Genomic DNA, 14,149 nt, shown 5'->3' with positions numbered 1-14,149 from the left:
ATCACATAGGTTCTATTAACAAGTGAGGAGGGCCAGGGTATGGATGTGATATTTTGAGGGACTTTTTCTAAGTGTGCCAGAGCAAAGTGTCTGAAGCCAGAATCCCTCCTTCAGCCTCCTCTTGTATGAAACTCAAGGAAAGAAATTGTGCTTGGAGAATGGAATCGTGTGTCAAATATTACAAATGCGATAAAAAGAAAAATCAGGTTTTAAACCAAATTATAATGCACATGGACATTAGTTGATCTCATCAGTTTAGAAAAAAACTATAGTGACCGAAGAGTCAGGGATTCTGGTTCCAAAGGTCCCTTTATCTTACTCTAGAAAGCCAGGTCCATGCCAATGATGCATCATAGCAGAGAACCGGTCCTGCCCAAGAGTTTCCTCAAGGCCTGCTTCATGTCCCTGTTCCTGAGACTGTAGATAAAGGGGTTCAGCATTTGAGGGACAATAGCATACATCACAGAAGCCACTGCAGAATTCTTGGGGGAGTCAGTCACTGCAGAGCTCATGTACACCCCCAAACCTGTCCCATAGAACAAGGAGACAACACACAGGTGAGACCCACAGGTGGAAAAGGCTTTATGCTTTCCTTCTGATGAGGGCATTCTCAAGACAGAGGACACAATGTGAGTGTAAGAGAAAATGATCCCGCAGAGAGGAACACCGGCAAATATACATGTTGCAACAAATACTGTGATGTTATCAGTGAGGGTGTCAGAACAGGAGAGCTCAATGACATGAGCAAGTTCACAGAAGAAGTGGGGCATCTCCAGGTGTGTGCAGAAGGACAGCCGCAGCAAGAGCAGTGTGTGGAGGAGGGCGTCAGCCACACTAAGGAGCAGGGAGACCAGGACCAGCAGGACACACAGGCGGGGGTTCATGATGACTGTGTACCTCAGGGGGTGACAAATGGCCACATAGCGGTCATAGGCCATCACTGCAAGCAGAAAACTTTCCACAAGTGTAAAAATTATGACAAAGCCAACCTGGGTGAGGCAGCGTGCGTGGGTGATGATGTGGTTCTGCATTTGGATGTTGACCAGCATCTGTGGGATGGTGCACGTTGTATAGCCAATGTCAGTGCAAGAGAGGCTGCAGAGGAAGAAATACATGGGTGTGTGGAGGCGGGGGTCAGAGCTGACCGCCAGGATGATGAGCAGGTTCCCCAGGATGGTGACCAGGTACATGGCCAGGAACAGGCTGAAGATGAGGGGCTGCAGGGCTGGGTCCTCTGTCAGTCCCAGGAGAAGGAATTCTGAAGCCGCTGTGTGGTTTATGGGTTCCATGGTATTGATGGCTCTGATGGAAAAGATGGGGTGATACACCATGAATGAATGGCCAACAGCAGCTTTAGGAAGAGGATAGAAACACAAAGTCTTGGCCCCCACACTAGTCTGGCTGCCGATACCCTCTGATAATGAGGACCAGGAGCCTGTGTTCCAACAGACCCTCTGCATGGCTTTCATGCGTGCTCAGTTTTGAGGGTAAGTTAGTACAGGGAGTCTTCATGGGCACTTTGAGCTCAAGCCAATACTCAGAAGTTTCCCCCTCTCCTTCCTCCCTGGTGCTGCACACTCATTGTCCTTTCCCCTCAACTTCCTTGATTGCCATAATTTTTATGGAGCAACATCGGGTGTCCTGTCTTGTGCTAGGTGCTGAGCAGGAAGCACAGGGTGCTTTGCAGTCAGTTATCCCAGGCCTTCACACTCAAGAGGAGAAGGAAGTTTTGTACCTTTGGCTTCCTTCAGAATCCTCTGAGAGACTTACAGACCTGCAGGTGTGCAGTTGACTACGACCCCATTTACATATGAGGACGCGGAGGTGAGGTGAGCTTCGATCACGGGTGTGGGGTCCACGGTGCTTGCTGGTCAGAACGGGGTTGGGGCTGCTCCATATTCTGACTGCTGTGTTGACTCCTAACCAGTCTCTGCAAATGCCTCTGCACGGTACAGAGCTGGCCTTCCTCAGCAATCACTCGGATCTCATCACTGGGCTTTGCAATTCTAATATCTTCCTCCCGATCAAAGCCTCTTAGTCTTGCCCTTGCCTTGAAAATGTATCTATCGGAGCCAGGAGTGACGATGCATGCCTGGAGTCCCTGCTACTCAGGAGGCAGCAGAAAGCATGAATTTGAGGCCATCCTGGGCAACATTCCAAGACACGACCTAAAAGCTTTTTTTTCTTTAATCTATTAAAAAGTGTATGTCCATCTTACCCAGGAAATTAATCATAGTAATTGTATCCATCCAGATGGACCCCAGCAAAGATTAGAACAAATTGCTTCTATACTTGAAGCTTAGGAGATCCCCCTTGGAAACATAGGTCACCCCCTTAGCAATTACATCTGAAGGGAACTGAGCGACTCTGTCTAGGAGATTCTCTATCTCATGTCAAAGGAGTTCAATCCTGGCATTGACCAATTTTGTTGATTATTTTAAAAAGTGAGTTTAATTGAGAAAAATTGATTAAAAGAGAGAAATTGAAATGTGCAGGCATATAAAAAAGACATAAAAAATTTAAAATCCCTGATAGTCAGAAAGTACAAGGTACTCAAAGCTATAAGATAATTTGAGTCCTATTAGGAGTGTCCCCATACACCAGGACTTTGTCTCCAAGGGGGTACAGAGGTTTCCATGACACCATTTACACCTGTTGTAATAGTGGACTAACAGAATCTGAATGTGACCCTGACCCACCCCCATCTGGGAACCACATGGTTTATTAACTTGATTATGGTCATTATTTTGCAGTACATGGTATTTCCCAACATCCCAGTGTGCACATAGTATGCATATGATTTTTATCCAATCATAATAAAGTTGTAAAAATATGTGGGGATGTTTCACAATGAGGAATTCATAAATCAAAAGTACCCAGTACAGTAACGTTCCAAATAGTTACCGTGATACTGACAATTCCTGTTGGTTTCTTTTATCACTGCCATGAACCATCACATGAAACGCTGTTCAGTTTTCAGAAAGAAGCAGTGTAATGACAAATGGAAAAAGAGAACCATAGGAGCTCATCTCTAGCATGATCAATGCAAACATCAGGGAGGGTTAATGTGCTAAAACTCCCTCCAGCTAAGAGGGTCAAGTAGGAAAATAAGGAGACCTCAGTGAGACCAGGGTTCATTCCACCTGGCCTCCGCTGAAGCAGGAGATAAAATGAATGCAGTCATCCATGAATTAGGTGAACCTGAACTGCTCTTCCAAAGCCCTAACTGAGGGCCATTTGAGGTCTAGTTGGCTTCATGAGGAATATCGTTCCACACCTCACCTGGAGACTGCAGGTGGAGGACGACGTGTCCTCAGGAAAGGCAGCAGACGTAGTGAGTCGGAGGATCCTGAGGAAGGCTCGACTCTGGGAGGAGGCCCAGGTGCTGCTTCCTGGCTGGGGCAGGGCTGCTGCAGGAGGGGTCCCGGGAGGACTCCCGTCGTCTCTGTGTCCCTGGGGCTCTATACCCAGAGCTCCTCATTAGACTAGATATTTTACTGACATTCTGATCCCAAGAGGGCGCGTCCGTGAAAACCAACTCTGCGGAACTGAGGGGTTCAGGGTGGCTGATTCCTGACCCCTGAGGCCACGTTTGCCCCGCTCAATTCTCTGCACAGCTGTGTGGCAAGGGCCCTGATCACACGACATGTGACATCTCTCTAAAGAATCCCAGGGCTCCTTTTCAGTCTCAAACAAAGGCATGCCTATTTAACTGACTGTTTCAGGGCCTGATTCTATTTTTTTTGTGTAAAGATCTGTCCTGTAGGGCTAGGGTTGGGGCTCAGTGATAGAGCATTTGCCTAGCATGTGTGAGGCCCTGGGTTCGATCCTCAGCACCACATGAAGATAAATAGAAGTATTGTGTCCATCAACTAAATTTTTTTAAAAAACCGATCTGTCCTTTAGATGTGAGACTACATCAAATAACTATATATAGATAAGATCTTGTGTTACTCAGATTTCTCTCGCTGAATGAACATTTTAGATGAATCAACATGAAATGTGGAAAGGTTTGGTTTTGTTAGGATTTTGGATGTTTCCCTTCATTGTCTCCTCCTCTGTCACTCTGGGACCTGAACAAGGCCATACATGATGGAGGGAGTATGTAGCAGAGGAGGTGGCCGGGAAATGAAGACAGAGAGGAGGGTCTGGGGGTCCACTCTGCAGGAGCCTACCTGCCTTCCACTGCACCCACCTCTGAATGGTGCCACCACTTCCTGTAGTGTTGAAGGCTGGTGACCAAGGTTTCAATGGATGGGACCTAGCAGGTGACAAAAGGTGGACACTCGAGAGGTCCAGGGAGAGAGATCCCCATCCCCACCTCCCTGTGAGTGCTGAGACTGACCCAGGCCTGCACATGCTGGGCACGCACTCCAACACTGGGCTTTCCCACTGCCCCACAGGGGGTTTGTATAAAGAGACTCTACATTTGAACTCAGGATGTCAGAATTTGGAATGTGCCATCTACCATCACATGAGGGGACCTCTGAGCACCAGTGCTGTGATAGGACCACTGAAGTGCCGGCTGGATTCCATTATGAGCCTTCTGAAAACGTCCACCTGAGAACAGCCACAGAGACCCCCCTGGTCATCAAGGTCTTCGATTCCCCGTCCACAGAGGTGGTGTGTAGCCAGAGGCAGGATCAAAACAGGAGCCACGTTCAGGAGCAGAGAATGTGCTTCCTGAAATCTCAGTGTCCACACGGATTTGGATAAGGTGGTCTCAACATTTCAACTATGATTACATCACTGTCATTAATGTAGCACGTGTGTTTTTTTTCCCAAAACACAGGAATTAGAGGAAAGATGAAGTATGCAGGGACTTGAGAAAAGAGGAGAAAGCAGCTGGAGTTTGTTAGTGGGTCCTGAGAACAGTTTCCAGATGCTTGTGCAGCGGCCGGATGAGGAAGAGGAGGAGCACTGCAAGGGGAGGAGGGGGACACTGAGCCAAGTCACTGGAGTGCCTGGGTGAAGGTCACAGTGGAGGTCATCTCTAGCATCCCATCAACACAGCTAGCTCAGCAGGGATTCACACACCTTGCCTCTCTACTGCATTTACAATCTTCTCCTAAGAGGCCATATTAAATAAAAACCATGTGAGAAAAAAAAACCACTAAAATAAATTTTATTTTAAGGATATCTACCTCTTCCTGCATAAAAAGTGATAATACAGAAAATGAATACCTACCCCACAAAAGGAATTGTTCTAGCTATGACTCAGTAAAAGTTGATCCTTTTTAAAACATTACCTCTCTCTAAAATATTCTGTGAAACCTACATGGAATACGTATGTAATATGCTTATGGTTCCTGAAAGGAGGGCTCGGAGAGCGTGAACAGAAGTCACTTAATTTTAGGAGTGGGTTTGTTAGTTTATTGAAGACGTAAGATACTAACTCAGAGAAAGATGCTGATGGACAGAGATAGCAGGACCAGGAAGACACAGAGGGTGTGGTTCATTATGGTTATATAACTCACGGGGTGGCAAATGGCCACATAGCGGTCATAGGCCATCACTGCAAGGAGAAACTTTTCCAAGACAGCAAAAACTATGACAAAACAGACCTGGGAGAGGCAGGCTCCGTAGGTGATGCTCTGGTCCTGGGTGAGGATATTTGACAGCACCTTTGGGATGGTGCTTGTACTGAAGCCAATGTCATTAAAGGAGAGACTGCAAAGGAAGAAGTACGCGGGGGTGTGGAGGGAGGGGTCAGAGCTGACGGCCAGGATGATGAGCAGGTTCCCCAGGATGGTGACCAGGTACATGGACAGGAAAAGGCTGAAGAGAAGGGGCTGCAGGGCTGGGTCCTCTGTCATTCCCAGGAGAAGGAATTCTGAAACAGCTGTGTGGTTTGTGGGTTCCATGTAGTTGAAGATTCTGATGGAAAAGTTGGGGGTGAAAAGATGAGAAAATGTTTGTATAACTGCAGCTTCATTGAGTTGATGATAGAAATGCAGAGCCACTTTGGGCTAGAGGACCAGCGGTCTGTGCTTCAGCCAGGCCTCTGCTGGCTGGGATGTGTGCTGAGTGTTGAGAACCCGTTCATTATACACATGTGCATATTTTTTGTGGCTGGTTGTGGAATCCAGTGAATATTCTGATGTTTTCCCCTGTCCTCTCTCAGTTCTTCTTCACTTGCTCCTCCTTTGCCTCCACTCCCTTTATAAAACATATTTTTAACTGAACACCAACCCTGTTTCATGTGCTGTGCTAAGTGCTTAGATGGAAACAAGCTCAAATACATGCTATTCGGTCAGAATCACCCCTGCCTTAGAAATGTCATGAATGCAGTTTTGAAATCCGTCTCCTAAAGTGATGGTTCCCTAACTTGGCTTACTTTAGAATCACCCAAAAGTCTTTTCCAACTGCAGATGGGTTAGTTCTTATGGGCATCCCTATGTACTCACGAGGACACCTACGTAAGGTGAGGTTATGTCATGGATGTGGGATTCACAGTGAGTGCTTAGCCCAGGCTGGGTTTGAGCTCTGATATTCTCGAGGCTGAGTTCATTCTGGACCAAGCTCTCCCAATACCTCTGGATAGCACAGAACCAGCACTGTGAAATGAACACTCAGATCTCACAACATTCCTTTATAATTGTGATATTTTCTTCCTGACCAAAGCTTCTTGTCTTTTCCTTGCCTTCACAGTGTGTCCATCTCAGCCAGCTGCCATGCTACATGCTTGTGATCCCGGCTACTGGACAGGCTAGGGCAGGAGAATTGCAGCTTGGAGGCCAGCATGACCAGCACAGCAGAACCCAGTCTCAAGAACTCATGTTTCTTAAATATATTCTAAAAAAACCTTCATCTCTATAAATGACATTTCTTGTAGCTGATGGGCTGCATCCCTTACGGTGGACCTGAGAAAACCTCAAAGTGCTGCCTCCATTGAAGGTTATAAGGCCTCCCCATGGAAATGCAAGTCCTCCTGTAGAGCGATGGATTCTAAGGGAAGCTGGGCAACTCCAAGTGTGACCTTCTCTCTCATTCTCGGGGAGTTCTTCCCTTAAGATGACAGGTGGCATTATTGATTTTAAAGAGAAGACCATCAGCTCAATAGGAGGACTAAGTGAAATATAGAGACATCCAAGAACACATGAAAATAGAAACACTTCCCTAAAATGCACACTTATAAGAAACTCACAAGACAGTCAGGGTCCTTTTAGGAGTGTCCCTGTGGTACAATGGCCTTTGTCCACAGGGAGAGGCAGAAGATGCTGAGAGAGCATTTGCCTTTTGGTAGGGTGTTGACGTCAAGACTCTTAACTTTATCCAGCCTCCACCACATGCTTTGTGAACGGAACAGAGACTCAATTCAAGAGAAGCTGGATGTTCTATTTCTACCACTGGAACTGCGTGATTGATACTTTAACTCACCAGATTGGGGTTTTCATTTGGTAATATACACCTACCTCCAATCCTCACTTTGAACATTTGAATCTATATGGATTTTATTCAATTATACTTCAATGAACCTGGAAAGAACTTGGGGGATGTTTCACATTGAGAAACATATAATTCAAAGGCAACCAGCACCATGTTGGCCTATAGGACCCTAATATTTGTCTCTTTTTTTATTCTTATGGAGTGTCAATGGTAGCACTCTATATTCCTTGATAGGAAAGGATGTGTCAGGGCACCTGAGGAAAGACTTCCTAGTGTGATAAATGCAAATATCAGGGTAGTGCTCAATGTGCTGAAATGTCTACTGGGAATGACGGTCACATAGAAAAATAAGAAGAAAACTTTAATGAGTACCACCATTTTTTTTTGGCTGAGGCATATTTTAAAACATCAGAATTAAATTGAATTACATAATAGATTCAATAATACATAATATATGCAGAATATTAAATATTTGACTTTATTTACCTGGCTGGAATCAAGAGGCTGGTTGTTCAACGTCTCAGCTGGATATTGATGACAGAAGGTGTCCCTTCAGGAAATGTAGGCTGACCCAATGAGGCAGTGGAACCCTGGTGAGGATGGCTCATCTGAGGGAGGAGGCTCAGGTGCTGCCTCCTGGCTGGGCAGGGCTGCCCCAGGACTCCTTGGCTCCCTGCTCCTCCTCTCTGCTGGGCTTCTCTCCTTCCTCCTCTAGCAGCTGAATAAGCAGCATGGACTCTTATGGAAACGCAAGTCCTCCTGCAGAGCGATGGATTCTAAGGGAAGCTGTTTTAAAAAGAAAACTAACACGGAGCTCCATCTCCACCTGTCAAATGACTGATGAAATCCCGTCCAGGGTGCGGAGTGTCTGGGCGCAGCCGCATGGTCCTGCCTTGTATGGATTTTCTAATTGTTTCTCTATTAGAATCAACAAGCCGTAATCGTTCCTTAAATTCATCTAATGTGAAGGAAAAAAAACCCTGAAACTGTTGGGATGGAATTGAAAATGGCATTGATGAAATGGTGAGCAGGGAGGAACAGCTAAGTCTGTATTTTGGGCCATCAGCAGTGATGAAAGAGAATAGATTAGAAGCTTCTTTGAAAATTTTAAGAATAAAAAATTATGGTCCAGCAAAGAGCTGTCTGACCCGGGGGACACCCTGGGTGTTTGCAGTTGGGGTAGAGGTGCAGCCAGTAGCTGATCATTTTGTCCTACAAAAAAATTCATTTTCATAAGATCATGGTGCATTGTAATCACTGCTTTAGAGATTCCTGAACTATTATTGTATAAGTGCTTCCTTTTGACCTTGTTAAAGCTGAAATCTGATAAATGAAATCCATGCCTCATGGTTGCCACCACCCTGCTTTGCAGAATCAATCATGTTGTTTCATGGTTATCCATTCATTTTCAAACTCCCTATTTATGTATCATGACATTAAAAATCAGAGACACTGTGGTGTTGAAATATTAGCATATATTTTTCTGCTACTGTGAATCAGGTTGTTTGAATCTTCTCTAGTGTGTGAAGAAAAAAAAAGATTTATAAACTTGGGGTGAACCTATTTTGGCTGTAATAGTAACTGTTCACCTTTGGTTAGTTCTAAAGGTTTTTTCAAAGTGTTGAGCCATTTTACTTACCAAGCAGATATTCCTGGCCTTCCACACCATTCTGCAAATGTTTTTACTTAGTCTGACAATCTAAAGGGTGTACAGTATAATTTAATTAATTTAAATTTCTCTTACAAAGGGAATCAATGTCTCATCACATAGAAGTGAACTTATTTTCTGTCTTGTGAAAACTGTGTATTATGTTTCCATTGAGCTTTTTATGTTTTTAAAAATTAAAAAACTATCCTGATAATTCTTTAAGTAATCTGCAATAGCAGTCCTCTATATTTTTTCTTTATACACCACAATTTATTCTTTAGACATATGTCTCCTTTATCATATGTGTTAGTATATTTAGTAGATATACTAAGGTGCTTTGATTTAATTTGTCAATTTTTTTGTTCATATACTCACTTTTTTAAAAAATTATGCGTTTTAATTAGTTATACATGACAGTAGAATGCATTTTTGCGTGTTATATATCATACATAGATGGGATATAATTTCTCATTTTTTCTGAGTGTACATGTTGCAGAATCATATTGGTCATGCAGTCACATATATACAAACAGTAATAAGGTCTGTTTCACTCTACTATCTTTCCTATCCCCAATTTCCCTCCCCTCCCCTCCCATCACTTCCCTCTTTATTTTATTTTTCTGACAGCATTTTCCTGGACCTCACTGCTCTGGAGGTGTTGGTACTGAAACGCCTACTTTGAGAACACAGTAGTAGTCTTGCCTTTCCCACTGGAAGCTGAAGCCATGGAAATTTACTTTTCCCTTTGGTGTGAGAAGGGAGTCACATTCATTTTCATTACTGAGCACCCTTCATCAGACAGCCCAGCCTTCACTGTAACTCCAATTCAGCAATGAAGAAGCGCCGTGCTCAGGTGTCCATGTTTCCTGGACTCTCTTTTCTAAAGGGGCACTGCTGGATCTCTCCCTGCATAACCTCACGTCCTTGAGGACTGCAGCCAACAGTCAGCAAAGCTGAGTTTCCCATGGCAACAAACAATCCCTAGAGATTTTTAGTTACGATCACAGAGGTACCTTGTCCTCATATCAAAGTATTTTCTGTTAATTTGTAACAATATTGATAATTAAGACTCTTAATTTACATCTATGACCTCTAATTGTTACTTGCAATGTGTTTATGTGTGCTACTAGTCTGAAGTTGCAAAAGTGCAGTGGTAAAATTCTAAAAAGGAAGTGAAATGTCTGTTGTAGTCCATTCTGATTATGGACAATATATTAGAAGCTTTTGCTTATGGAATGCCAAAGAAGTTCAAATTTCACAGAGCCATACAAAGGCTCAGTCTTAAAAGGTGGGTATTTTTATGGTTCTTTCAGTACCAAATCAGTTACTAGACAATGAGATATTAAGACAAATAGTCTCCTAAGTGTCTCTCTAGAATTCCCAAAGTACATCCAAATGTGAATGCCTAATAGACGTCTTTTTTTTTTATTGTTGGTCGTTCAAAACATTACACAGTTCTTAATACATCATATTTCACAGTTTGATTCAAGTGGGTTATGAACTCCCAACTTTACCCCGTATACAGATTGCTGTATCACATCAGTTACCCTTCCATTGATTGACATATTGCCTTTCTAGTGTCTGATGTAATCTGCTGTCAGTCCTATTCTCTACTATCCCCCCTCCCCTCCCCTCCCCTTCTCTCCCCTTTTCTCTCTCTACCCCCTCTACTGTAAATCATTTCTTCCACTTGTATTATCTTGTCTTACCCCTCCTTTCCTCTTATATATCATTTTGTATAACCCTGAGGATCGCCTTCCATTTCCATGCGATTTCCCTTCTCACTCCCTTTCCCTCCCACCTCTCATCCCTGTTTAATGTAAATCTTCTTCTCAAGCTCTTCGTCCCTACCCTGTCCTTGTTTACTCCCCTTATATCAAAGGGGTCATTTGGTATTTGTTTTTTAACGATTTACTAGCTTCACTTAGCATAATCTGCTCTAATGCCATCCATTTCCCTCCAAATTCTATGATTTTGTCGTTTCTTAATGCAGAGTAATACTCCATTGTGTATAAATGCCACATTTTTTTATCCATTCATCTATTGAAGGGCATCTAGGTTGGTTCCATAATCTTGCTATCGTGAATTGTGCTGCTATGAACATCGATGCAGCAGTGTCCCTGTAGCATGCTCTTTTTAAGTCTTTAGACGTCTTAAAATCAGCATTTATATGGGAATCATGGTGTTGACCTTCCCGTGTGCTGTGCCCACACAATTTCTGGTCCTCTTTGATGGCGACTCCGTTCTTCCAGGTGCTGAGCAGTTTCTCTTACTGAGCATCAGCCCTCATTCCTCTCTTTCCCGAACACCCTAAGCACCTCATTGGGAAACCCCATTGTCCACACTGTTGAAATGTGCCCGGCATTCAGCGAAAGGCCTCATCTCCACCACTGCTGCTCTCTCTCCGTCCCTCGGGTACGCACCCTCAGGGTTTGTGCAGGAGACCAAAAGAGCTGGCTAATGAGGAGCTTTGGATATTGAAGCCCCAAGGGCCACGGAGTTGACAGCCTGCCTGTGACCCCTACTCCACGCTGGCCCAGGTGAATATGTAGTCCCCTGGCCCTGGGCTCAGCAGCATCCTTTCTGCACAGGAGGCAGGTGCTGCACCGTGTCCGTGTCCCTGAGAACAGAGCTTCCACCTTTCTCCTTCGCTGCAGGGAAGAGCCATGTCAGTGCTTGGTGTTGGCACCAGGTAATCTGAAGCCTCCTGGTTTATGTGTCCCTGTGGGGCCAGGTCTTTGTCTGTCAGTCCATCTGGGACAGTGGTGAGGTAAAGACCTGAGGAGGAACTGAGCAGAACTAGGTCACCTGCAGGGTGTCCGCCTGACTGTGCCTCCTCTGCACAGGTTTGCCACCTCTTGTGCCCCAGCACCGAGCGGCTTTCCTCCCACTAACACCTCACTCTGCCCTGAGTCCAGCGCTGCCTTCCACACCCACAGCACTCTGCTCCTGCCATGGTTGTGATTTGTTCTGGAATTCTCTAACCTTTTCTCTCATTTACTTTACTAAGAGCAAAGGTCTGTGGCCAGCTTCTAGTAACTTTTTTCTTCCTGGCTCATAATTCCCTTAGCAGAGCAGGTCTTGACCAGCACTGCCTCCTGTTCATGAAAATACTGTGGAAGAGCAGGTGGAGAACAAGGGCCATCCCAAGGCTGAATCCCATTGATTCAGCTTTATCTTGGTGCTAAGCTATGAACTGTTAAAAAACAGAACAGCACAGCGTAACCTCGGAGGCATGAATATAACAAAGACTTTGTGTTCCACTCCATTCTCCCTCCTTTTGCAGATGCAAAACCAGGTTTTAATTAAATTATTCTTTTTTTTAAAGAGAGAGAAAGAGAGAGAGAGAGAGAGAGAGAGAGAGAGAGAGAGAATTTATTTATTTTTTCAGTTTTCGGTGGACACAACATCTTTATTTTTTATTTTTATGTGGTGCTGAGGATAGAACCCAGTGCCCGGTGCATGCCAGGCGAGCGCATTACTGCTTAAGCCACATCCCCAGCCCAAATTACATTATTCTTAATGTGTTATTTTAAGTGCACTTATAGTTTGCTCATTTTATGTGTGTGTGTGTTTGTGTGGAGATGTATATATATATTTTTTTTTTCATAATTAAACAAGATGAGCAGTTAGAGAAAGGAAAAGTAAATTGTGATATAATAAGACATTATTATATCACAAAGTAATGTAGTTAAGGTTAATGAACTAAAGAAAATTGTACCCAATTAAGAGGTGATTAAACATGCTACTTTTTTTTTCAAAATAAGAAAAGTCCATGTTATGTACATGAAGTTTTGTGTTTTAAAATGTCTTGTTAGTGTCTTGTGGTTATACATAACAGTGGAGTCCATTTTCACATAATGCACGGATTATGATTTGCTCCGTTTCCTTCCCCAGGACTTCCTCTGTTCTGCAAGCACAGAGGAATAATGTATATCGACTTCACTATAGTGATTCTGTTGAGGAAGACAAATGTACAATCCTCATAGTATTAAGGATATGGAAAATGAATACGTATTACTTATTGTTTTCAACACTAATAATGCAAAAATGGCAATAACTTTTAATTGTTAAATGGTCCACACCCAGTTCTTTATCCTTTTTGATCTGACTTTTGAGTACCTGAGATGTTTATATAATTAAAATTTTCATATCTGTGATGATTCAAGACTTCAAATTTTTATCATTCTTTGGATGCATTGTTAGGAAAAGTCAGTTTTCTCTTTTAGTTGTTAAATTATTTCAGTTAACACTTGCACTGCTGTTGTGTTTGTTTTCATTTCAAGACACTTTACTGCATATCCATGAGAAACCCACAGGAACGTTATGAGCTTTGTTCAGGTGTTCACTCTTCCTGTCTCTCTATGCAAGCTTGCAGGTTAATGGTGAGCATCTCAATGATGCTTCCCTGATGTTTTCATTTATCAAATAAGGATATTCTGTTTATCTTTCCTCTCCCCACATTTGTTCCACTCCTCTCTTCCCTCCTATAATGAACTGTGCCTGGTGTCCTAATTATGTCTGTGCCAAGAGCAAATCACAACAGAAATACTAATAGTGTCCTGGATCTCAGCCACTATTGTTGAAGACTTCACTTCCCATTACTCATCCTGGTAATACTCCGATTTGGTTTTATAATCGTTCTCTAAAATACAAATAAGTAGTCTGATGCTTCTTGCACAACTCATGAACTTTTCTTGTTTACCAACCAAGTGCTGAAGCCAGAATGAAAGCCACATGTCTATGAGTTGAAATCTTTATTTTTAATCTATTACAATTTATTTTATTTGAACTTTTTAATTATACATGACAGTAGATCATATTTTGACATATCATACATACATGGAGTTGAAATGTTGATTAAAGCTATTATTGATTTAGGTGTAATATTGTTTGTTTATTCGTTTACTGTTCACTTAAGGATTGGAGAATTGTCAATCAAAAAGCCACATATTAGTTGCTTGTTTGTTCCTATTAGTAGGACAGAGAGGAATGGGGGTGGTAGTAACGAAATAAACTTGGAACAGTCAGATAGTTGGGAAAGTGGAAGTGAGAAGGACAGGAGGCTATGAGCAGGAGGTGAGAAGACTGTCACCTTTACTTCACCTCATG

General features: G+C 43.3%; 1 protein-coding gene across 1 annotated transcript; it reads right to left on the bottom strand.

Annotated features, from left to right (window-relative positions):
- Positions 1–350: 350 nt before the first annotated feature.
- LOC144369442 (olfactory receptor 7G2-like) lies at positions 351–5,864 on the bottom strand. The gene is made up of 2 exons (XM_078029619.1): positions 5,530–5,864; positions 351–954 (listed from the first exon to the last, which is right to left on the bottom strand). The coding sequence occupies exons 1-2, from the start codon at positions 5,862–5,864 to the stop codon at positions 351–353; spliced, it is 939 nt and encodes a 312-aa protein (XP_077885745.1).
- Between the last annotated feature and the right edge of the window lie 8,285 nt (positions 5,865–14,149).

The sequence above is a fragment of the Ictidomys tridecemlineatus genome, chromosome 2, assembly GCF_052094955.1.
Source record: "Ictidomys tridecemlineatus isolate mIctTri1 chromosome 2, mIctTri1.hap1, whole genome shotgun sequence".
NCBI lineage: Eukaryota > Metazoa > Chordata > Mammalia > Rodentia > Sciuridae > Ictidomys > Ictidomys tridecemlineatus.
This window is presented reverse-complemented; position numbering and strand designations above follow the sequence as displayed.

What these genes read in the sequence shown, in the direction of transcription:
- LOC144369442 (XM_078029619.1), bottom strand. Translation starts at nt 5,864, where the DNA reads ATGGAACCCACAAACCACACAGCTGTTTCAGAATTCCTTCTCCTGGGA. An exon ending in GTTTTTGCTGTCTTGGAAAA is followed by an intron (nt 955 to 5,529) that starts GTTTCTCCTTGC and finishes ACTTGTGGAAAG; the next exon opens with TTTTCTGCTTGCAGTGATGG.